Source organism: Macadamia integrifolia, chromosome 6, assembly GCF_013358625.1.
Source record: "Macadamia integrifolia cultivar HAES 741 chromosome 6, SCU_Mint_v3, whole genome shotgun sequence".
Classification (NCBI taxonomy): Eukaryota; Viridiplantae; Streptophyta; class Magnoliopsida; order Proteales; family Proteaceae; genus Macadamia; species Macadamia integrifolia.
Window position 1 is genome coordinate 10155411 of NC_056562.1, and position 22832 is coordinate 10178242.

The 22832-nt window shown below is 38.4% G+C and overlaps 1 protein-coding gene across 2 annotated transcripts; it reads right to left on the bottom strand.

Moving 5' to 3' along the window:
• Nucleotides 1–1375: 1375 nt before the first annotated feature.
• Nucleotides 1376–22495, bottom strand: LOC122080779 (cyclic nucleotide-gated ion channel 1-like). Of its 2 annotated transcripts, none has more exons than XM_042647627.1 (8): nucleotides 22264–22495; nucleotides 19855–19971; nucleotides 16055–16628; nucleotides 14591–14803; nucleotides 9231–9508; nucleotides 5325–5436; nucleotides 3358–3594; nucleotides 1376–2498 (listed from the first exon to the last, which is right to left on the bottom strand). In XM_042647627.1, exons 2-8 carry the CDS (start codon nucleotides 19896–19898, stop codon nucleotides 1800–1802), a joined length of 2157 nt encoding a protein of 718 aa, XP_042503561.1. In that variant the 5' UTR covers nucleotides 19899–19971; nucleotides 22264–22495; the 3' UTR covers nucleotides 1376–1799. The 2 variants fall into 2 exon arrangements, with proteins under 2 accessions (XP_042503561.1, XP_042503562.1); XM_042647628.1 differs by having other exon boundaries at nucleotides 19813–19971.
• Nucleotides 22496–22832: the final 337 nt, after the last annotated feature.

Below are 22832 nucleotides of genomic sequence, written 5' to 3' on the forward strand. Positions count from 1 at the left end.
CTTGAGCTTAGACAGATTAACCCCTTTTTCTTTTTTAATTATTATTATTAAATTGATTTTTGGGATCTGTAAACCGAACCAATCTGATCCGAGTTTTAAAACCAGGGTGGATACTTTAAAAAGAAAAAACGTTTTTCTTTGCCACCAAAAATTAGCAAGCCATCACGATTAGTCTGGGGTCATGATTTAAGGTGTCGGTATCATATCAAATGTATCAGTTGCAGTATCAAATCTGTGACCAGATCAGCTGTTCCAATGCGATATGGTGTCATAAACCTTCAATTTATGTTTTAAAGTATTGGTGTTGTATCAGGGGTATTGTCTGATCCCAATAAATATCGGCCCTTTTATAAACTCTTGGATTTTTTTTTTTTTCAATTTTTATAACAGAAAAGTGGCTCAAACCGGCCCTATTGGACTGATTGAAGCAAAAAAGGTACCAATACTGATACCTTAACCATGTCTGGGTTTCACCAAGGTTTTAAATCTCGATTTCGTCCCTGACTGAAAACAAGATCTTCCATGAACAAAACCTGATATTTTTTTAGGTCAAACTCGAAGTGTCATGGGCTAGTTAAAACCGGTCAAACCCAGTAACTTTTTTTTTTGGGGGGGTCAAAACTGTTCAAAATCTGATATAAAACCATCTCAATTCATGGTTTCATACCGATACCTATCAAAACCGAGATATCTTGGTTGAATAACCATTTTTAAGGAGTACCATAACTCCCTCTAGTGCAAGTTACATCATTTTCAAAACACGAGTTGAGTTTTGGGCTGGTTCAGGTTTGTGAATTACAATGGGGTGGCAAAGGATTTCAAGCATCACATAGGTGCATTGGTGAATCGATATCTGGATCAGCCGATACCGACCCAACAATACTAGGTCGATGTTGGTATGAATTGGCCAAAACTAAAGCTAGAATTGGATCATATTGATGGATCTGAAGTAAGATAGCTTGAGCTTGATCCAATCTCAAATACCAAGTTTGAGCTATGACACCTCACGGCCTTATCCCAACCCCCAACCATGGTTTCAAGTCGCATCAAGATATCGTATTGATATCACTGAGACCAACATTGACACCTGACCAATCCGGATTTATTACTCGTATAATTTTAGGGGTAAAACAGTTTCTGAAAAAGTAAGGGCAAAAGTGACTGACACGCACCGATCTGATTCATATCAATATCGGATTGGTATCAGCACTGATAAGATCCCTAAATCCATGCTCCCAACCACTTAGTACTGTACAATTCTTTTCCACACATCCCATCTCTAAAAAGGAAAACATGTTCCAGGACTACAAACTCTGTGTGTGTGTGTGTGTGAGAGAGAGAGAGAGAGAGAGAGAGAGAGAGAGAGAACCATAAATTGGTTCACAACAAACTTTTCACTAACGTGACTTGAGTGTACAAAAGAAAAATAAAAACACATCTTATACCCTCAATAACTATATTCACAATACAAGGGAACTAGTGCAATGAAACCATGATGCTTCTATTCAGGCTTTACACTTATTCATTTATTTTTATTTTTTTGGACAGATTACTCAGGCTTTACATGTTAAACACAAAAATATAGCACGCCAAGGAAGATCTTATCTCACTAATGATATAAAAAAGGGCATACCCAGTGCAGGATTCAGCACAAGACTCTCGGCATTGCAGTGTCTAGGGAGGATCATAATGTATGCAACCTTAGGCCTGCTTCATGGGGAGGCTGTTTTCTGACTTGAAACCGCAACCACTAGGTGGCAATGGAGCAACCTTACACTAGGCCTGCCCTCCTTACCTAACTAATGATCTTCGGCTGTAAAATCAGGCTCCGCAGGCTTCTGAAGCAACATGGGTGGTAATCTCTCTGGCACCCTCGCTTTGCGTGCGCCATTGCGCCTTACAGCACGTAATATATTAGCAGCAAACCGTGAGGCATAAATGGTGGCACCAAGGCTCGGAGCGCTCCCTTCCTCCCTAGCCAATGCATTCTGCAACCTGTCTTCCTCCTCACGTAGAGACTCTTCTATCTTCTTCTTATAGTAGCGGCGCCAAGCTGCTTGTATGAAACAGGCTGCCCATGTCCTCCACTGCTGTGAGTAGAATCTGAAAGTGTGTCGGAGCTGTTTGCTGTGAAGCCGCCGGAACTGGGAAGCCACAAACTTCAAGTCCTCTGCCTTGAGAGCAAAGGCTTCAACCTCACTCAAGGCCTTCACTGTTCTTGTTGAGATAGGGAGGTTGCACGTTGAGTGGGGATCCAATGCCCATGTAAGCAGCTCTTCTCCACAGAAGTCTCCAGCCTTCAGAAATTCAGAATTGAGGAAACCAGTCCTTCCGCCATTTGTAGTAACAGTCGATAGCTTCCCCCTCATGATGAAGAGCATCTCATCAACTGGATCCCCCTCACGGACAATGTAGCTTTCCTCTGTGTAAAGTGCTGGCTTGAGGAGGTCACACATTGCATCCAATAATTGTTCATCCATTTTTTCAAACATTGGCACCTAAGGACGAGGAAGGATTAAGGACTAGGTAAGAGCATATGAATTTCCAGCACCAAAACTTTCTCGAAATCAAAGTCAATTTGCTGAATTTAATATGTTGAACAGGGGGATAGAAATCAAAGTCAAAACTATGAAACACCTTCACACATAACCAAATATATTTAGTTCACGTTAGTAACTATTAAAATCCTAGTAACAAACATAAGAATTAGAAGTTATTAAGGCCATACCCAGTGCACGAGGCTCTCGCCACTGTCGGATCTGGGGAGGATCATAATGTACTCAAAATTTATTTTTTACTCAAAGCACAGATTCAAAAACCTAGTAACTTCAGAAAGAGAGGACTGGATAATCACTGCTCTCAAGACTCTAGATATCGGCTCGAGGAATATGGATTTTTCATCAACTGAGGCAAGCAGTAGCTAACATCCTCCATTTACAATTACTATGGTCAAACCTAATTACATTCACAAAACACCCCTCAAAAGTTAATGGTAAATTTGCCTTTTTTGGACGGGTACAAAACATCAATATCCCTAACCTTTAGAGAGCAACATGGTTTACAAACTCACAAGGCAAAATCAATTTGATCAAGACATGAGACAGGTTCTCCTATAACTAGACTTTTTCACTGACAACATAAAAATAAAAGAGCCTTAAGGAATTAAACAACAGTTAAATTTCTGCAGAGATCTTTATTTGAGAGCCAGAATACACTTAAAAAATGCGTTAGAATGACAGCCCCCAGCCTGTCAGCACATGCTTTAAAATCACAATTCAGAGAGGGGGAAAAATCAAGGTAAGGAATATGCGTTAGATAATGACTCATTTACAGCAGAAAGTTAAAGAATGTACTCACTCTCATGAGTAGAGCCAAGCAGAGATGGTGCTTTATGTCCCTTCGGAGGTCCTTGGGAAGGTTACAGAGCAGATTCTCTTCATCAACACCTCTTGTTTCTTGCCATTTGTACTGTTCATACCGCCTGATCCGCTCCCTCAGGCTGTCGGGTAGCAAACGGTGGGACATCCATTGCTCTGCATCTCGCCTTTTCAGTCTCATCTCTTCTAGTCTAACAGTAGTGGACTGCAGATATGTCTGTTAACAGCACAACAATATTAATTTTACTCTACAGGAGGTTGAAAGGAAGTATTATAAGAAAATTGGAGGTTTTTTTTATCATGAATCAAGGGCATGAAAAGTGGGATACAGAGTTTCAGAACATCCAAATGGTCACTACTATGAGATTTTATCACCAAAAAGTACAACCAGATGAGATACTATACAATCAAATGAATATTTTAAAACAATTGTCCCCTGTACCCATTTACAATATTGTGAATGGAAGGTTCGGATAATGAGCATGTAAATGACATCCACAAGATATAACCCATTTCCTATCTTCATTCTTCACACATAAAATTCAATATGGAATAATATGAAAACCTCATTTCAAGAGGCCAACTCAAATAGTACACTAATTCAAAAATGACAAGGCTCATCAATGCTAATCAGACATATGAATGCATGTCAGAATCACATTTTAAGAATTATGGGTGAACACAATATTTCTTGTATGGTGCACAGGCAATAATATCAATATGCAAGCATTACTTAGTATCAATATGGGTCATCCCATATGAGTTCCGAGTTTGTTTCCTGAGCTTAGAACATGGTCTGGCATCAAACCCTTGGCATTTGATATGCATTATCATTCATGTTCTACAGATTCAGAACATGATTCCCAGGGGTTCAAAAGCTTGTCCTTGATCCAGATCAATGAGTGTAGCTTGTTCTTGTCAAGAGCACCGACATTATTGTACACGGCAAACCATTGTTGATGGCACTGGTGATGCAGGGTCCCTTCTTAACTTCTACCTGTCAAGTTGAGCCAATTCCATCCACCTCTTCGTCTTCCTCCCCCAAGCAGAAAAACTCTCCAGCACTCTCTCTCCTGTAGAAATGTGCATTCCCTGCCAACCCAAAGGAACATCCATGTCTGCAAAACTCATCCAAGGATGTATCTCCCTGCTTTCTCCCTCACTGCAAACCTCCCTCCTCTCCCCTCTTGGCCAAAACTATAGATCCCAGCCGTGCCCGCAAAACTCTCCGAAGGATACGATCCTAGTTTTGGTCTACCAAATGGCATTGCCATTCCATATTGACAATGTTTTCTTCTTTTCCTTTTTTTTTTTTTTGGGGGTGGGGGGGGGGGTTGGGTTAGTAGAAACTTCCGATTGTTACTTACAGTAACAACATATCAGGCATGTAATGATTTTGAACCAAGATAATAGGCAGACTAATGAAAACAAGAAAAACACAGCAGATTGGTAATTTGACATGATCAATAAGACCCTCTGTCAGCCAAATGCCTAACTATTCTGTACAGCAGATCTATCAATAATAGCGCTTTTGTTATTTGTGGAAATCATACTTCCAGCATATCTGTGCATTATACAAAGTTGTGCTAATAAGACCAATGGAGGATGAAATTTATCCTTCTTGTTGATGGCAAACAGCAAAAAGGGAAGCCAACAATTTACAGTTTTTTAAGACTTTTGGCCTCATCAATGTTTTGACCAAACCAGTCAAACAGGTCAACCAGCTACTGCGTTTTTTTTTTTTCTTTCTTCTTTTTTGGTAAAACTGGTAAACATTCCAGAAATTCAACCTCCTGTGAGTCGCAATATATTTCTTTCCTGTAATTTTCCAAGGGTATCTGAAAGTAACAACAGAATATGCTGATATGTCCTAAAATCAAGTTGCTAATATGCAACAGGTTGACTGTTTGAAGCAGGCTAAATAGTGTAGAGGGAAAGGAGAGTAACCTGCATATTGCCTATGAGAAACGCAAAGAGAACCAAGCCAAAGATGGAAATAAAGACTGCAAAGGCTATCTCCCAAACAAAAGTACTTGTTGCCAGGTTTTGCCCAAGAGAACTGTAAAACAACACAGGCACAAAAGATCACATGTTAGCACAAAAAGTACTGCTCCAAAATGTGGGAGTGCAGCTACAAGCATTTGAGAACTTTGAAGTAACTTTTGAAAAACTAAATGTTCCAGCATCAGGTAAAAAGAATAAGCCATTGGAGAAAACTGTAAGGAGGTTATTCAATAGGACCAGACTCAAAACAGAACACCAGGAGGAATGGACCCCATAAGAAAATCAACAAGATCTAATCAATTTCAACCAACAAGTACAGAATTTTTTTTGTTCCTAATGCCTCCAAATTTTACTTTTTGATCAACCAAAAACAAAGAATAATTGCATACTTGATTGATATTTTGGGCATCAGAGATTCTAAAAGAATACTTTCAAGTAAAATCATCATGAGAGGAGGACAGTAACCATCCTAGTAGTCATGGCAACAAGGCATCACCTCTGGGGGCCAGCCAAGACACCAATGCGAGCACACCACTTGAGACCAACAACAACAATAAACTCAGCCTTAATCCCAACTTAATAGGGTCAGCTACATGGATCCAAACAAAACAACATAGGGATATTGGGAAAAGTTAACGTTCACGACCATTAGTGAACTTCATAAAATTCACAACCTTTCATATGCCATGTTAGACATTGAGGGGGCATGTTATAAATGTCTCCCCAGCCATCTCATAAGGTCAAATCTCAGCTCAAATTGAGCAGGTTATATTAGTGACATCTTTGTAATTTTTCACAGCTTTAGACATCATTTTAAGTTTTTAACCAATATAACATGCTCAATTTGAGTTGAGATTCACCCTATGAGACAGGTAGGGGAGACCTGCATAGTTGTCAAGGCGACGCTCAGGCGTCCGAGCACCCTTTGCTGGAAGGGCACCTAGACGATGCCTTGTTGGTGTAGCCTTGATTTTTTTTCCTTCCTTCAACACCTAGGATCACCTATCCACCGTGACAACAATTCAGACCTGTCTGACATGGTATATGCATAACAAGCTGGTGAAACTTTAATAAATTCACTAAACGTCATAAATGTTATCAAGACCATATATAAATTATAGGGTAATTTACAGCGCCACCCCCTAGAGAATGCCAATATTATAAGAACACCCCCACTTTCACCAAATTAGACTCAGACCCCCTACCGTCAGTCACAGTTAAGTGAAGAGTTAAAATGACTGTTATACCCTCTTGACTAAAACCCATGTTTTCCTCTTCACCCATACCTCTACTCACTGGAGTTGAGAAGCCTTTTTGCACAGGGGCGAGCACATCGTGAGTCCGTGACATGGGTTTCTTAAGCCACTTCTTCTTGTTCTATTTCTTGCAAAGAAATTTGGGAAATGGGGTTTTATGTTGAGACAGAGAGTAGCGAGAGAAGAATGGTCAGATTTGAATATGACCTTTTAGGATTGTTCAATTTGACTAATTGCGCTACTTTTTGTTGCAGGTTCAGTGAACTGAAAGAAAGCAAGTCATTAGGTTGAAGAATTGAGAGGGAAACAGCTGAAAGTGAAGCCCGATATGCGATTGTTAATAGACATTCACACGCAGGAATCCTGTGACTTCGAGTTCTTTTAAAATAGTCTCAGATTGTCAAATAGAAGAAGCTTTGCCTTTCCTTCTATCCTCCTACTCTTACATCTTTTTTTTTCTGAAAAAAGAAAAAAAAAACCCTTTTTGGAGCCTGCAAAGCTGAGGCATGGAAGTAAAAGTCGCCACGACCTATTTACATTGGTCGCAGTCGGTAGATTCTCACTTCCCTTCATCTGCTCAGACGCTAGCCTCTGCAATTTCATCTCCTTCAATGAAAAAACAGAGACGAGCAGATCGAGCTCTAGTCTGCCGATTCGTCCACAAATTAGCTTCTCAGGAACAACGTCAACGACAAAACTGTTGAGATCTCGATCTTGCCATAACCCCATGTCTTTAGAAGCTCCGCCGCGATTCCTTCCATGTCTCCATCTATCACCGCTTCCTCTGCTCTTCACGAAGATTGATCGCCGGTGCTCAAAATGTGAAGGTATTGATTTGGGAATGGGTATATTAGGTCTCAATTTGGGGTTAGGGTATAATATCTATTGATTTGGGGATGGAGACTTGTTAAATGGGTATTTTAGGTAGTTCACATTTATTAAGGGCATTTTGGTATTAAAAGAAAAATAAAATAGCTGACATCAGCATATAAGGTATATTCCATAACAGTGACTGACGGTAGGGGGTCTGAGTCTAATTTGGTGAAAGTGAGGGGGTGTTCCTATAATACTGGCATTCTTCAGGGGGTGGCGCTGTAAATTACCCTAAATTATATACTTACCGTTATTTAATTATATACTTTATAGTTCTTTATATTTTTTTTTTAAGATATGTCATGTATGTAAATGGTTGTCACTTCAGCTGCCAGAAAGGCATAAAGTGACAGTAATACCTATGAACTGGTAGGGGAGACCTGCATAGTTGTCAAGGCGACGCCCAAGCGTCCGAGCACCCTTTGCTAGAAGGGCACCTAGACGATGCCTTGTTGGTGTAGCCTTGATTTTTTTTCCCTCCTTCAACACCTAGGATCACCTATCCACCATGACAACTTTTCAGACCTGTCTGACATGGTATATGCATAAAAAGCTGGTGAAACTTTAATAAATTCACTAAACATCATTAATGTTATCAAGACCATAAATAAATTATATACTTACTAATTTACTATTATTTAGTTATATACTTTATAGTTCTTGATAATTTTTTTTTAAGATGTCACGTATGTAAATGGTTGTCACTTCAGCTGCCAGAAAGGCATAAAGTCACAGTAATACCATCCCCTCCTCCCACCCACCACCCCCCCAAAAAAAAAAAAAAAAAAAAACAAAAAAAAACAAAAAAAAACAAAAAAAAAACAAAAAACAAAAAACAAAAAACAAAAACAAAACAAAGGGTGACTCTGTACATACACGACCGTGTATGAAAACCAGACCCTTGTAGTCATTAATTTAAATATTTTAGAGCACTTCCCTTTTCTGGGGGCAGGCTCCTCAGTACTCAAGGTGGCCAGACACTTTACGAACATCAATGAGAGCATTGTTCCCAAGGTGACACCATGACAACTATGGTAACCATCCATCCTGTAAAGATTTTTCTAAACTACCAGCCATGTTTTAATCATACAACATAATGTGATAGAGAAGCCCTTCAATTGGGTAATTCTTTCAGACCTGGAAATCTTTTAAGTCACACAAAAGTGGACATGGACCCTGCATATGCAATATTTATACTGCGGTGTCATTGCTAGACCATCCATACATTTACCACAGCATATATTGAAGTAAAAGACAGCATAGCAAAAGCACATACATCGAGTTAAATTAATATCTTCATAAACCTGCTAATGTTCAGCATGCTTCCAGTGAAGATCTGAGGAACACAATCTGGATTTATAAAGAAACATGATTCCTTGGGAATAGAGAAATAAGATCCCATTCGTTTCCATATAGAATGGACGTAACTGAAGTAAATATTAAATAACCTAAAATATGCTACAGTAGGGCCATTCTTAGATATCCAAAGGGTGTAGTTTATACACAGCTGACCGTTAAAAACTTACACCCTTTGATTTCAAGTGTCCTGCAATGGGACCCATGCTCCTATGAGCCTCTCATTCCTACAAACAAATTCTTGTCAAGTTTTTTAGATGTAAATTTTTTAGTTGTCTAGTTATCCATCTAAACTTTGTTCTTTTTATTTTCCTCAACAGAGAAATAAACCAGGTATGAGGGAACAGAAAGATGTTGCACCAACCTCAGATTGCGCAGACCCCACCAAAAGCAGTAGAAGAATTTCTGCGGGAAATCGTTTGAATTCACAACACCAGACTGAAGAGCATCAAGGAATATTCCAAAATCAAAGTGCGGATCCTGATCTGTATGATTACAAGCAATACTTAGAGATGACTTGCCAATTGTACCACCACCACAGTACATATGGTGAATATCACATCCAACTTGCTTCTGACAAGCTTTTCTCCAGCATGTATATTCTCGTTCAATTGAAAACAAGTACCAAAAGGCCCCAAGTACCTGATTGCCATTCAATTACGTAAAGGTCAAAAGGATTTCTGAGAAAGAAGAGAATCCTACTATTTGTTCCGATCATAATCTGATGAATATTACATGAAATTTGTTTGTCCTCCACACTGATCTAGGAGTTCATCTGGTCATCCAGAACAAAACTCGTAAAAGGCAATGAGTAAACTATTGTATAAAATATATAATACAGGGGCCATCTAATAAACTGAATATTTTTTTGGTCCCACATCTTCCTAAAATTATGTCATTTTCTAGTTGAATAGATGCTTCATGGTCCATGCGACTTAAGATCAGATTTAACTGGCTGAGATCTGAGGTGCCACTGACAAAACTGTCCAGATTGGTTTACAGACCCATGGTATGTGTTCACGGACATAAGATTTGGTCTCCTCAGTCCGATAATGTATGACCCATTAATGCAGTATCAGGCCAAGAAAAAGCTCTGTTTTGGTTATGAGCTTTTGTTTTTACTGAAAGTACTTGTACAAATAACAAACAACAACAAAGCCTTATCCCCAACTAAATGGGGTAGGCTACATGGATCCACACAAAGACAAAATAATAATGATAATAATAAACAAGAAAGCAACATAACAACAAAATAACTACTACGGAAAATCCCACCTAAATGGGGTCGACTACATGGATCCTTGCCCTCCAATCATCTCTATTCGAGGTCATACTTGAGACATTACCTAAACTATGCATGTCTTTCCTCACTACTTCTCCTATGGCCATTTTAGGCTTGCCCTTAGCTATTTCAGTTCCTTTAATCTGAATCAGATCACTCTCTTACTGGTGCATCCCAAAGCCTCCGTTGAACATGGCCATGCCACCACAAACGACTTTCTTGGAGCTTATAATGAAGCATGGCAACTCACAAATCAGCTCTATTATCGTCATTCCTTACTTTATCCTTCCTAGTTTTACTGCACATCCATCCCAACATCCTCATCTCTGCTACACTAAGCTTTATTTATATGATGATTCTTAAATGCCCAGCATTCCCTCCCAAACATCATAGCCGGTCGAACAATTGTCCTATAGAATTTTCCTCTAAGCTTTAAAGGAATACGTCAATTACACAACACTCCAAACGCACCTCTCCACTTCATCCATCCCACTTTAATTTATTGTGAAACATCACCCTCTATAATTGAAATTACTTGTAATGGACTAAATTATAAGGCCCAATTTTAGTTAGGGGGTGTTACACGAATTTTATGATAGGAACCAATTCTTTTCCTAGTAGCATTGGGAGTTTGAAAGTCTAATTGGTTGGTTGGTCCTACTTTCATTAGATTCAGAGTTTTAATTTCCTAGTAACTTAGGGAGTTCAATTAAGCTCTTTTGAGGCTATTATTGGTCAAATAATTAGCAGTGTGAGTTATATTAGGATTAGACAAGTTCTAGTCATAGTAGGAGTCAGATTTTGAGAGTTCTATACAAGCATGTGTACCTTATCTTTAGGCTATCCGAGTTGAATGGAATAGAAATGTTTACGTGTGGCCAAGTGAAGGTTGTGTTATCTCTTTTCTCTATTTTACAATTTCTCCTCTTCTAATGTTCTATCCACTTTTCTTCTCTTTCCTCTAATTTACTGTTCTCGGTTATTGTTCACAGGTGCTGTTCAAAGTCCCAGATTAGTGTCATTGTATTCTTTCCCTATTCTCTTCTAGTTCTTCCCTAATCCATCCTACCTTTTCCTCACCACCTTTCTACTGTTGTTTAGCCCCATAATTTAAACCCTAGGCTATCCTACATCACCCACTTATAGAATGTCAAACCTCTTGCATGGTTTACATATCTGGTCTCTTATCCCAGATGCTTTTATTTGGAGTGTTTGATTAGAAAGAAATCAAAGGGCCTTTGAAAACCATGCTAAGCCTGCTTATAGTGTGGCTTCTAGAGTCGAGGAGAAATCGATATTTTGGGTATCTTCCCTTTGAAAACCATGCCAAGCCTGCTTATAGTGTGGCTTCTAGAGTCAAGGAGAAATCGATATTTTGGGCATCTTCGGGTAAAAAGTTCTCCAACATGCTACAACTAACATTAGAATAGTTTAGGTAAGATGATGTAGGCAGCCTAGGGTCTTGGATTTCTAACTTCTAAGACTGAACTGCACGAAAAAGGTGGTCAGAAAAAGGGTAGGGTCAACTTGGGATTATAGAAATAGAAGAAAATATGGAAAGAATAAGAAATAAAACTCTGTTATGGGACTGTGAACAGTAGCTATGGACAGTAACTTTGAAAAAATAAGGGGGAAAAGAAGAAAAAGTGAAGAGATCAAAGGGAGACGGCGATAGCTATCATAACTAGCAAATAGTAGCCACACTGGTCATATATGAGGGCAGCAGCTTTACAACCAAATAACAAATTTGTTCCATTTGAAGCAACACTCAAAATCTGTATGGGGACACAACGCTACTTCTAAAGATTAGTGCCGCTTCAAGTTACCTAAATACAAACTCAAGAGAAAACCAATTACATGTAAATTGACTCCCATTTGACTAGAGAACTAACTGGCAATTGAATAACCCTAGATCTTATCCATGTTTTCTCCTCATAGAATCATAAAGAAAACTAAACAAAATGGGGAAGTGATAAAAACTCTTATAGACCCTCAACATCTAATGATAAGACTAGGACTCATTTTCAACTATTCCTACTCATATTCAATGACTAAACCCCGCTCCGCATTTCTGGTTTTCGGATGGGTAGGAAAGGGCCAAAGCCCAACCAATTGATTTATTAATGGACATTGAGAAGGGCCTACCACAGGGAATGTTAGCTGGGAAGAAAGGGAAGAAATGACTCCAACTCCCAATAACATAGATACTGATTTTCTATCGATTAGGCGTTATATTCGAGCCTATCACAAAATAAAACCCAAGATTAATTAATCCCAATAATTCCTCTTGGCAATCCCACGTCAAAAGATCCAGATAGAACATCCCAAAAGATATAGCTTGTCACCCAAGTGCCAAGATCTTCCGCATTACGCCCCGAGTGGCAGAACATAGCTGGCAGAACAATCCCTACCAGTTCTTCCAAAAGGAGTAGGTAAGATCCACCTTAGAAAATTACAGACTAAAGATTAACGGACCTTTACCTTTGATCCTCTAGGAAGGAGTACAATATTTTGCATAAGATCTTGAAGAATTCGATGTTCCTTGGAAGCTCCAGCATAAATCCCAGGTATATCTGTTGTTTGTATTAGATTTCTTAGCCACTTTCTAGGGGCTCCCGTCTGTTCTCTTTGTATGCCATTCATATACATTCATGACACAAACTTAAGGGTCACATATTGACAAATAAGTAAACTCTGATATCAATTTCATACATGCAATAAAAGAAGGTTTTCAAGATGGTATATTTCTGTTCCAGTTCAGGACAAAGACTCCATTTTAGCTCATGAAGACAAGACATGGCAAATTAAAATGGCCGAAGTGTACAAAACCATGAGTTTTGCAATGTTGCAGAGATCTGCTGACTTGAAACTTGCCACAAGATGATATGATGTACAGCAGTTTAAAACATACTCCCGTAAGAGACATAAGGCAAACAGGCCTAAGTGGCCTTTCTTATGGCATATTTTAAGAAGCTGCCAGCTAGGTCCACCAGCCCATATCATGGGCTATTTATTCAAGTGTTTTATGCTCTTTTATTTTATTTTATTTTATTTTTTTCCTTAGCTGTTAATTAGTAGTTAAGTTGTAATAGAACTCTCCCATGTTAGAGAGTTCCTTTTTGTTTTTCCTAATAGTTTTACTACTGTATTTGCTTCAACAGAGCTGCTGCTGTGAGACTCAGTAAAGGGTGGGAAATCCTTGGGATCAGTGGGATCCTGATCCAAGTTTGTCAGCAGGAAACATAGGTTACATTCTCCTCTCTATATTCTGTTTTTTTCTTCTCAAGTAACTACTGTTATCATCTACCGTTTATGTGCTTGCTGGGATTTGATTTTGTTTGAGTTGGGGAGGGTTATCTTCTGTTGTTCTTGCTGAATGAATACATGCTGTTAAAAGAAGCGTTTACTTTACAGCACAGAAACCTCTAGTTGCACCTGGCGAATGCCCTGTTTTAGGGCCTTTTTTATTAACTCAAGATCTGCTGAATCGGGTAATGTGTCCAGCAGATCCTTTCCATATTAGGGGGTTTCAAAGGACCCACTTAGAGAGTCCTTCAACCAGAGATTTAGGCATGACCTGCTGTGATTAAAAATCTCCTAAATTCTCGTTTCTACATTCCAGATTTACTGTTTTGATTCTTGAGTTAAATCGAGCTGTTGAATCACCGCAGTACTATGGCGTTTTATTAACCTAACATCATCTCACCTTTGACCATAATTTGAACCCCATCAGAAAGGTTGACTTTGACTTTTATATATTACTTAAATTCTAGTTTTTAGGGTTACTTGTGATCCTGTACAGGGGTGTGTAACATAATTGTCAAGGTGTCGCCTAAGCATCCAGGCGCCTTGGATGCCTTGGTCGCCTTGTTTTTGGACCCTCTCCACCACCTTTGGGTCGCCTAGATGCCATCATGATAGTAATATGGAGAACATGAAACACATTTGTGGGCTGCCTGTTTCACATTTAAGATACAGACCATCCTGATCCATATTTTATAGAGGCATGCAAATGGAAAAACCTCTTCCATGTACATGTTACATAAGGGCACCAGGCCAAGCCAGACAACAACAAAAAACTCAAAAACAGTGTAGGTCTCAATCGAGATTGGAATTCTCATAACCTGTTGCAGGTGGCCTGAGTTTGCGTTACCATGATTTTATTAAAGTTAGTATTTTATTCAGTATCAATCAGATATTCAATTACTTAGAATAATAAGAAGAAAGCAAATGGAAAAAAAATACCCAACAAGAGTTCCTTGTGTTCACCACACATTCTTTTACTCAACCCAAGATCCATCTAAGTTGCCTCATTACAATGACCTTGAGAATGTTAAACGTTTAAGGCAATTGGAAAGGCAAATATCCTATATTCCTACAAAGGAAATGCAAAATTTTGTAGAACACTACAAAAAGAAGACCGTATGGATAAGTGAACTCACATGGCTTGCAAGCATGTAAAGAAAAAGATTAAGAGCAGCTCCAGCCCATGCAGTCTCAGTAAGTATCCCTGAAGTTCTTGTAACTTCTTTATACAGTGGATAGATTCGAAGAAGCCTTGGCACATACTGGAACAGAACAACAAACTTCAACAAGTTCTTTGTATTCAAAGATTCTGAGCCCTTCAATTTGGGGATGACAATCAAAATTACTACCTGAACAGATTAGAGTAACAATCCTTAATTCGATTAGAGAAACAATCCTTAATTCCATGAGTGACATCGCCTCCGATAAAAGAATGTACCACAGTCACAACAACAAAAATTAACTTATACAACATTTTTTATGGGAGGAGGTTAGGTATGCCGACGGCTTTCCTGGAGCTAGCAATTCAACCAATGGGAGGGGCATAGGGAACTTTTCCATAGAGAGGAGGAGAGAGAGACACAGATCCCTTTATATAAGAAAATCAACTTAGAGAAAGTAGAAGTTTGAATTAGAAAAATAATAGAAGACAGCCTCAAATTTAATAAAAAGATAATCAATGGCATTCATACAGTACAAATTTCTTTCATTTTCTCTTTGTCAAAACATTCCAGCCACAAATTTGTAAAAAAAGATATAAGAGATAAATAAAATGCTAGGCTTCATTTTTTTTCAGCAAGATACAAACATACATATATGCAAAATTAAGTGTTAGTTATAAACTTATACTACCAAATCCTAGCCTTCTATTTCTTTGCTGTACAGGACACGGAACTGCATTTGGGCATGAGAGAATGAGACAGAGGATTAAACCATATGATAAGGGCAAAGGTACTCCCTGGTAGGGATGGTATGGTCAGACCAAATCATTCTGTGGGAAAAATAGCCTTTAAAATCTCCTCCTTGAAAAAATTATTTATTAATTTCAGATCTAAATAAGACAACTTTAAAGAATTCTAGTGCCTGTATTTGCAAGCATGCATGTGTTTGTGTGTGACAGACAGAGCGGAATAGCGTACGCAAAATGAAAAAGAAAGCAAGTGGGTATGGTGGTATCAAACTGTCAACCATAAAAGTAGAATCCATAAAACATGCATACCAACTATTGACAAACAAAGCCATAAAAAATGCATACCAACTATTGACAAACTTAATAGCATCTACATATTCCTTATAATAAAAGCAAACAAGGCAATAACTCCAGAAATAAGATTTTAACTCTTTCAGTTGTTGGATCCAAAGGGAGAAAAAAACTATTTAACTAAATAGGCAAATAACTGTTAAAAAAAATCAAGAGCCTCAAAACATTGTAGGAAATGGTAAGTCACCCTCACTACCAAAGCCAATGACTGACCCCTCTGTTTATAATTTCAATTTAGAGGGAGAGATAACAGTAGTAAGTTCGAACAATCATCTTCTAAAGAAAGTTGATAAAAATGCTCTATAGTATCTTCTGCCGACTGCTAGAATGATTCTTTTACCTGTGGGAGTGGAAGAACTGCAAGAATGTCGATTAGGAAGTACGATGACAAATAGCGTTTTGCTATGGCCAATGGATCTTCAACCAAAACACCTCTTCCAAACACTCGAGAAGAAGGAGCAATGAAACCAGTACGGAATTGAAAGATGATGTGAAGTATATAAAAAATATCAGTGAAAGAACGAAGAACATTGGCAGTTATCTCCAACTTCTTATCCAAACCAAGACATTTGTCATTATCGTCAACCACTGGGATATAAAAGAACAATGGATCCAAAGAAACTGCAATCACACATGACAAAACAAATAATTTGTTCCATTTCTGAAGAAATGGCCCCTGTGGGTCAAGAAGTTTCTTCCTAGACTCGGAGTATTTCATCAATGGATCATCTAGAGACTGGAGCTTTAGTGATTTCCTAATATTCTTAATCCCTTCAGAAGCCCTTATAAATTCTCTTTGAATCCTTTCTGAAACTGAGCCTAGTACTGTTTTAATTTCTCCTGAATACAGTACATCTTTTGTGGAATATTGCCTCTCAGAGCTTGAAGATCTCTCTGGACTCCCGTCCTGAAACCTGAATAAACACAGTAAAAGCTGCAATCTAAGCAAAACAGGATAATTAATTTATTTTGGCGAGAAGACTACTTTATCATCGAAACTCACCCCTAACGTGAAAATATCCAAAAAAATATATGGGACACATGAAGATTTTATTCCCCCTGCCCCCCATCAACTCCTAAACAGAAATTAAAAATAAATCCAATTCAATAACCCTTGCCACTTGATCTACAGCACAATTTGGATGGTCAAGCTTCATGAGATATTGCTGTTTCCTCATAACAACCAGCAATCATCATAAATCCCTACCAGTTCCAAACAGCATACTATCCTTCGAGCCAGCAACTAATAAACTTACATATGATTACAGCTGAACAATAGAGAGTACAGATAGACAAATATTTAAGGGTCAAGCATTTGCAGAATATGAAAATGCTATGAAAAAGCCGCAATTTTCAAACAAATTCTTGCAATATCAAAATTATTCATTTCTTCACTTTTTTTTTTTTTTTTTGGGGTGGGGGGGGGTGGTTAAGTAAATAAACTCATTTCTAATATTCAGTTCAAATTCCTTAAGAAGTTTCGGATTGGTACCTGAAGTGGAAAATGTGACCCATCATTAAGCACCCATATGATGAATGATGCCCAATAGTACTTGAGTTTTGTTTTTTATATTTTATAATTGAAACCATAGTTCGAAATTTAGGTTGAAATATTTCAGTTTGACATGTGTCGAAGCAAAATGGTATGAGAATTGAGGGGTCCTCAATATTTCAGTTTTTTACTGAAATGGACCATATTTCCGTGTCATTACACCTATTTCAGCTGATGTGGTTCAGAAGAACAAGAAGGCCACCAGCAAACCAGCATCCAACTGGACAAAGAATGGACTAATATGTTTTGTGAGTGTCCAATCGGTTATATGGACCATGAGTGTAATCCTTTTGGATTTCCTATTGAAATGAGCCAATTCTATAAACCCAAATATTTGGGAATAGTTTCTGTTTGTGGAGAACTTAAGTTGTAAGGGATTCTGCCTACCATATATAGGGGTTTCCTATTTTTCTTATTTCGATGAGGTTATATATAAAGAGTAGGGGATCGTATCCACAACCAACGATTTTAAAATTTGACAGCTTATGCTTGCTGATTTCTGTAAGATTCAGAACTCCTCCCTTGTTGTGAGATGCAGTGTAGCCCTTTGTGGGATGCCAAGTTGGACTGGTGAGATGCTAGTCAAGTTCTAGGTGGGAAGCCCAGTTCATATCCTTTATCTTTCATCTTATATATTTTTCTTCTTCTCTGTTCCCTATTGATTCCTATCATTGATAGCAACATGCTGGCACAGTTTGAATCTTGAGGCACACCATTCTTTCAATTGTTTCTAGTATTCCTTTTAGTTACTATTATGCGCAAAATTTGGTATTATGGCTGCACTACATTCTAATTACTTTCTCTAGTTTCTATTTTGGTTTACTTGCTAATCTATGAGTTATTTATTGTTGTTCTCTGGTTTCTAATTCCATTTTGACAGTTTCTATATTCTACATTCACTTTCCAAGTTGGGTCTCTAGTTACTAAATCCATTCACTCACTTTCTATTTTGGTTTCTCTTGCTATTCTACCTTGTAATTGTTGTTACACTGATGTTTCTAAATCTGTTTCCAATTTTCCAGCAAGTTACCATTTTAGTGATCTCCTAGTATGCTCAAATCCAACCGTTGGTTCTGGTTTAAACTTTTTTAGGGTTTATTCTCCTTCTCTTGTGGCCTAATCGAGCAGAATTTTGGCCACATCAGACTTGCTTTTCTCTGTTTAATAAAATCTCAGTTGATGGTTTTGGTTCATAGAGTCCCTATGATTCTGGAGTTACATGAGGTTTTCTAACCCCAATCCTTAGTGATTACAATTTATTTCGGTGGTATATCTTGACCATTTTGGAAATTTCGATGGTATATTTTCCTTTCCACCCCAGTTGAAATCGAAATCTTGAAGCTTGCTTGAAATAATAGCAATCAAAGCTACATATGCTGAAACTTAGAATCACAGGACAGAAGAAGTGATGCAGAATTGAAGACCTATAAGAGAAAAGGAAGGAAGGTCGACCACCACCACAGTGGCTGAGGTCGACCAAGGATGTTTCCAAGCCCCACGGCTTGGGTTTGATGGGGATTTAGTTGGAATTAGTTTACAAATTAGATTCTAATTTTAGCTTCTAATTAGTGTCCAATGTTAGTTTCTAATTCCAGTCTAAAGTTAGTTTCCTTTTTCATTAGTTACAATCTCAATTTTTTAGTAACTATATTTTAGCAATTTAGTCATGTCAGTTTTAGTAACTTTGAGTTACTAATTTTTTGTAAACATTCTCCATCATTATAAATAAAGGAAAGGGGTTCTTTATGCCCCACGATTTTGACAATTAAAAAGAGAAGCTTCATGCTGCTGCCGCTGGGTTTTCCCCATGGCTGAACCTTCTGTTTGATCAAGGATAGGGTCGGTGTGTGATCCGACGACTCTTTGCGGCGTGAAGTCCAAGAGGCTCTTCACTTTCTACTGTTCTCCTCAATTCATTCAAGTCCTATTCTCAAGGATTAAGACTGCTGCAATCAGGTAAGTTCTTTTCTATTTCTGCCCAGAATTTTCTGCAAAACAGAGCCATCGGCCTCTGCTGGAAGGATCAGTTCTGATTGTCCGATTAGTCCAATTTTTTGGTCGAAGGTTCCCCTGTCCAAGTAGGGTTCGACCCTAAGCAGGCCTGATTCTGGGCTGCCTTTGAAGAGATATTCAAAATCTCTAGTTTTTTGTCTTCTAGTGATCTGAAATTCCTTTTTTTTCTGAGATCGATGCTGCTGTTGGCTTAGTTATTGATTTTCTGGGTTGCTATCTTATATTCTGGACATCTGAATCTGTTATTAACTTGTTCAGTCCCTGATTTAGTGTCAAGAACCACCGCTGTTCTTATTTATTCTCTGTAATTCTGTTTCCGGAGATTGACTATATTCTGGACTGTTGTGTTGGGCTGATTTGCTGCTATAAGTTGCTGCTGGTTTTTTGGTTGTTCTCTAGTCTAAAAGTTCCTGCAGTTTTGGGTCTAGTTGGGTGTCCAATCTAGTCTTACATTAAGAAGTAATTTAAAGTAGGAAATATTTTAATGGAAATAATTGGGCATGAAGAGATGCAAAGCCTCAAGTTGAGCCAACCTCACAAATTTCTCTTGATGGTAATTCATAACTTCAGCTTACTTGGAACACAGTATCAATGTGAGAGCCTCAATCATAAGTCTCATCAATGTAGGTAAGAATCATTTTCCTCGTTGTAGATAAAACTTAATAACCTTCCAAAAGTTGTGATAGAAATCCCTGGAAAAGGCTGACTGCGAGTTAGAATCTCTCACTTATTCATCATAGGTATGTTATGATACAAATATAGTCAACCAAAACTGCAAAAGATATAATCTCAAAAGTCAACAAAAAAAAGTTTCATCAGTGCAGGCACTTAACTTGGTGGCAAATAAATGCAACCGGTCAAACCACATGATGTTAATGTGTGATTCATCAATGACAAGTAGTATTGGCAGTTCAGTTTGTTTGAATTGAGCATGAAACTACAAAAAATTGGAGGCCCAAACCCTAGTGGGTAATGGACCCAATATGACTGTTGGTCCTGCCAAGTGATACATAGACAAGGACTTCATTGGAACGAAAGCTTGGAAACAACATGTATATCACTCAAACTTCAATCCCTAATCACTGTTTATAGCTTGCTCAGCTAGTAAGGCTTCTTGCTGGTGGTAGCAGTGACTTGGGATCGAATCCTGTCATCATATTTTTTGTTTTCTAAGCAAGAGGTGGGATGAATTATGGATAACGGGTTTCCTTGTAAACCATTTGGAGCACCCAAAGAAAAAGACCAGGGGGGGCGGATCTCAATCACTCAGCTACAACTGTAAGAGCAATAAGAGAGAGTACCAACTTTTCTCAAAGGATTTTAGTTATATCCTATGAGATGCTAAAACTTGGGAACAATGTGGTTTAGAAAGAAACCACTGTCTGCTTCTAAGAATAAGATAATACAAAACTAAACTTCCCTAATGCCCCTTAACACTAGATTTCCCAGACGAACATAAAGCTCCCTAACACCAACTAATTATGTGAATTTGCTAAAAGTCAACTTTTGAAATTAAGAAAAATACCCATCTCTTAAAAATCCCAGACATTAACCAAAAATAAAATAAACTCAAAGCCTCAATACTCATGGAATGAAAACTGATGGCATCCACTGTTTGCCCATGTGGCTGAGTTTTCCCACTGATAAAATTACGGAAACAACCTCCATCTCAAATCATCAATTCTGTTCTTAATTCTTCCAAAGTGACGGTTACCAAGATTTGATCCTCAAGCTCCATAAAGAAGGTAGAGTGAACTCAGGATCTCTCAGAGAAGAGAAGTTAGGGCTTGCAAACGTTGATGCCCTTGCATCACATATGTATGCGTGAGTGGAAATCAACTTTGTGAAATATACAGGCATTGATAAGAAAAACATCCCACCACAAAGTCTGAATAATCATTTGTTTTCTGTAATTAAATAAAGGGAAAATGAACCCCACACTGATGATGTGGGAATCTCTCACACACTCTCTCTCTCCTCCTTGACATGTGGACCCCCTTGTGTACAAACTGTGTGGCCGCCCCCTCCCATGCCCCATTGGCTGGGCATGGGATGGCTGCCGGTGTGGCAATCCCTTGCCCCTAAATAAACACTACAAGACTATAACTGTCGCATTATACCATGAAGTGGATTTCAATATTCAAGTCATTCCTAAGGTCATAATGGCATGTTGCATAAAAAAAAATGAGAGAGAAATTTGGTTAACCCGTATGACAACTTGAATTGAAGTCTGTGTTTGGGGGGTTGCTTCACTAAAAGTCACACGATGGCAGGAACACCACTTGTGCAATGTCGAGATATACTTGAAATTTTGAAGAGATACTTGGTTAACCTGTGTGACAACTTGAATTGAAGTCCGTGTTTGGGGGATTGCTTCACTAAAAGTCACACTACGGCAGGAACAACCACTTGTGTAATGTCCATATATACTTAAATTTCTGAAGACACCACTTGTGTAACGTCAAGATATACTAAAAAAAAAAATTCTTCTTCTGTGGAGCCAGACGCCACCCCCATCTTTTGCACTCCTGAGGCACGCACCGTTGATGCACTATCCAACTCCACACAGAACGAGGAGATTTAGAACAGAGAAGGTGACGATGCAAGGTTCTTAGATCACCACCTTGAAATGAGAAGCTGATGGCAGTTTTTCCAAAACTAAAACAATAATCTATCAGGATAAACAAGAAGAAGAGAAAAAAAAAATAAGTGGAGTGTGGAGAGGGGAAGTGACGAATTCTATCAGAATTTAAACAAAATAAAGGATTTCACCACTAGGTTCTAAAAATTTGAACTACAACTATTTCTTTAGGGCTTCCAAAAATTAATCAATGTTAAATCCTAACAACATGAACATCAAACATATATTTCACGGTCACAAAATCAATCTTTTGGCAGAATTCAATCCAAAACAATATCAAAACCAGAAAAAGATTGTGAGAACAAAATCAAGCATGAACGAAGTAAAACGAAGATGAACTCACCTGCTCATCCATCGACCCAGACGAACTATGAGAACAAGTGCTTCTTCAGACTCTCAAATATGGACAACTGTTAGACAAAAAAAATGTAAAGCAAGTCCGGGACATCGGAGAAAGTACTTACATGTACTAAAGGTCATAGGAAGTTTCCTCGAAACTTCGATGGGAACGAACCCTCTAACTCTGTTTCCGGGAGAGAGAGAGAGAGAGAGAGAGAGGGTGTGGACTGGGTGCAGTCATGGGTTCGGAAAAAAGATCCACATGATGGGTAAATTTCAGTGTTGTCAGAGAAGGGAGATAAAGTGACATTAGAAAGTCCTGGAGGTGGGGTCCACACTCCACATTGGGTATAAAGGTTCCTTGAACAAGTTGACCCGCAACGAGTTTACGACAGTCAAATTATCAAAACCTCCTCAGCAGATCTGCTCTTGACCCAAGAGTGTCAACATTCCTTCGCCTATTTTATTTTTCTCTAATATCCTAACTGCTTAATATAAAAGAAGAGTTTTTTGGTAGAATAAAGAGTATCTTATTGTAACTCAAGTGGTATAAGGTATACTATAGAGTTGTGA

Coding starts and splice junctions, on each gene's coding strand:
- LOC122080779 (XM_042647627.1), bottom strand. CDS start 19,898: ATGAGACTTATGATTGAGGCTCTCACATTGATACTGTGTTCCAA. Junction 16,629..19,854: donor ACATTGATACTGTGTTCCAA/GTAAGCTGAAGT, acceptor GTGTTTATTCAG/GTTTCAGGACGGGAGTCCAG. Junction 9,509..14,590: donor TTTACATGCTTGCAAGCCAT/GTGAGTTCACTT, acceptor AATGGCAATCAG/GTACTTGGGGCCTTTTGGTA.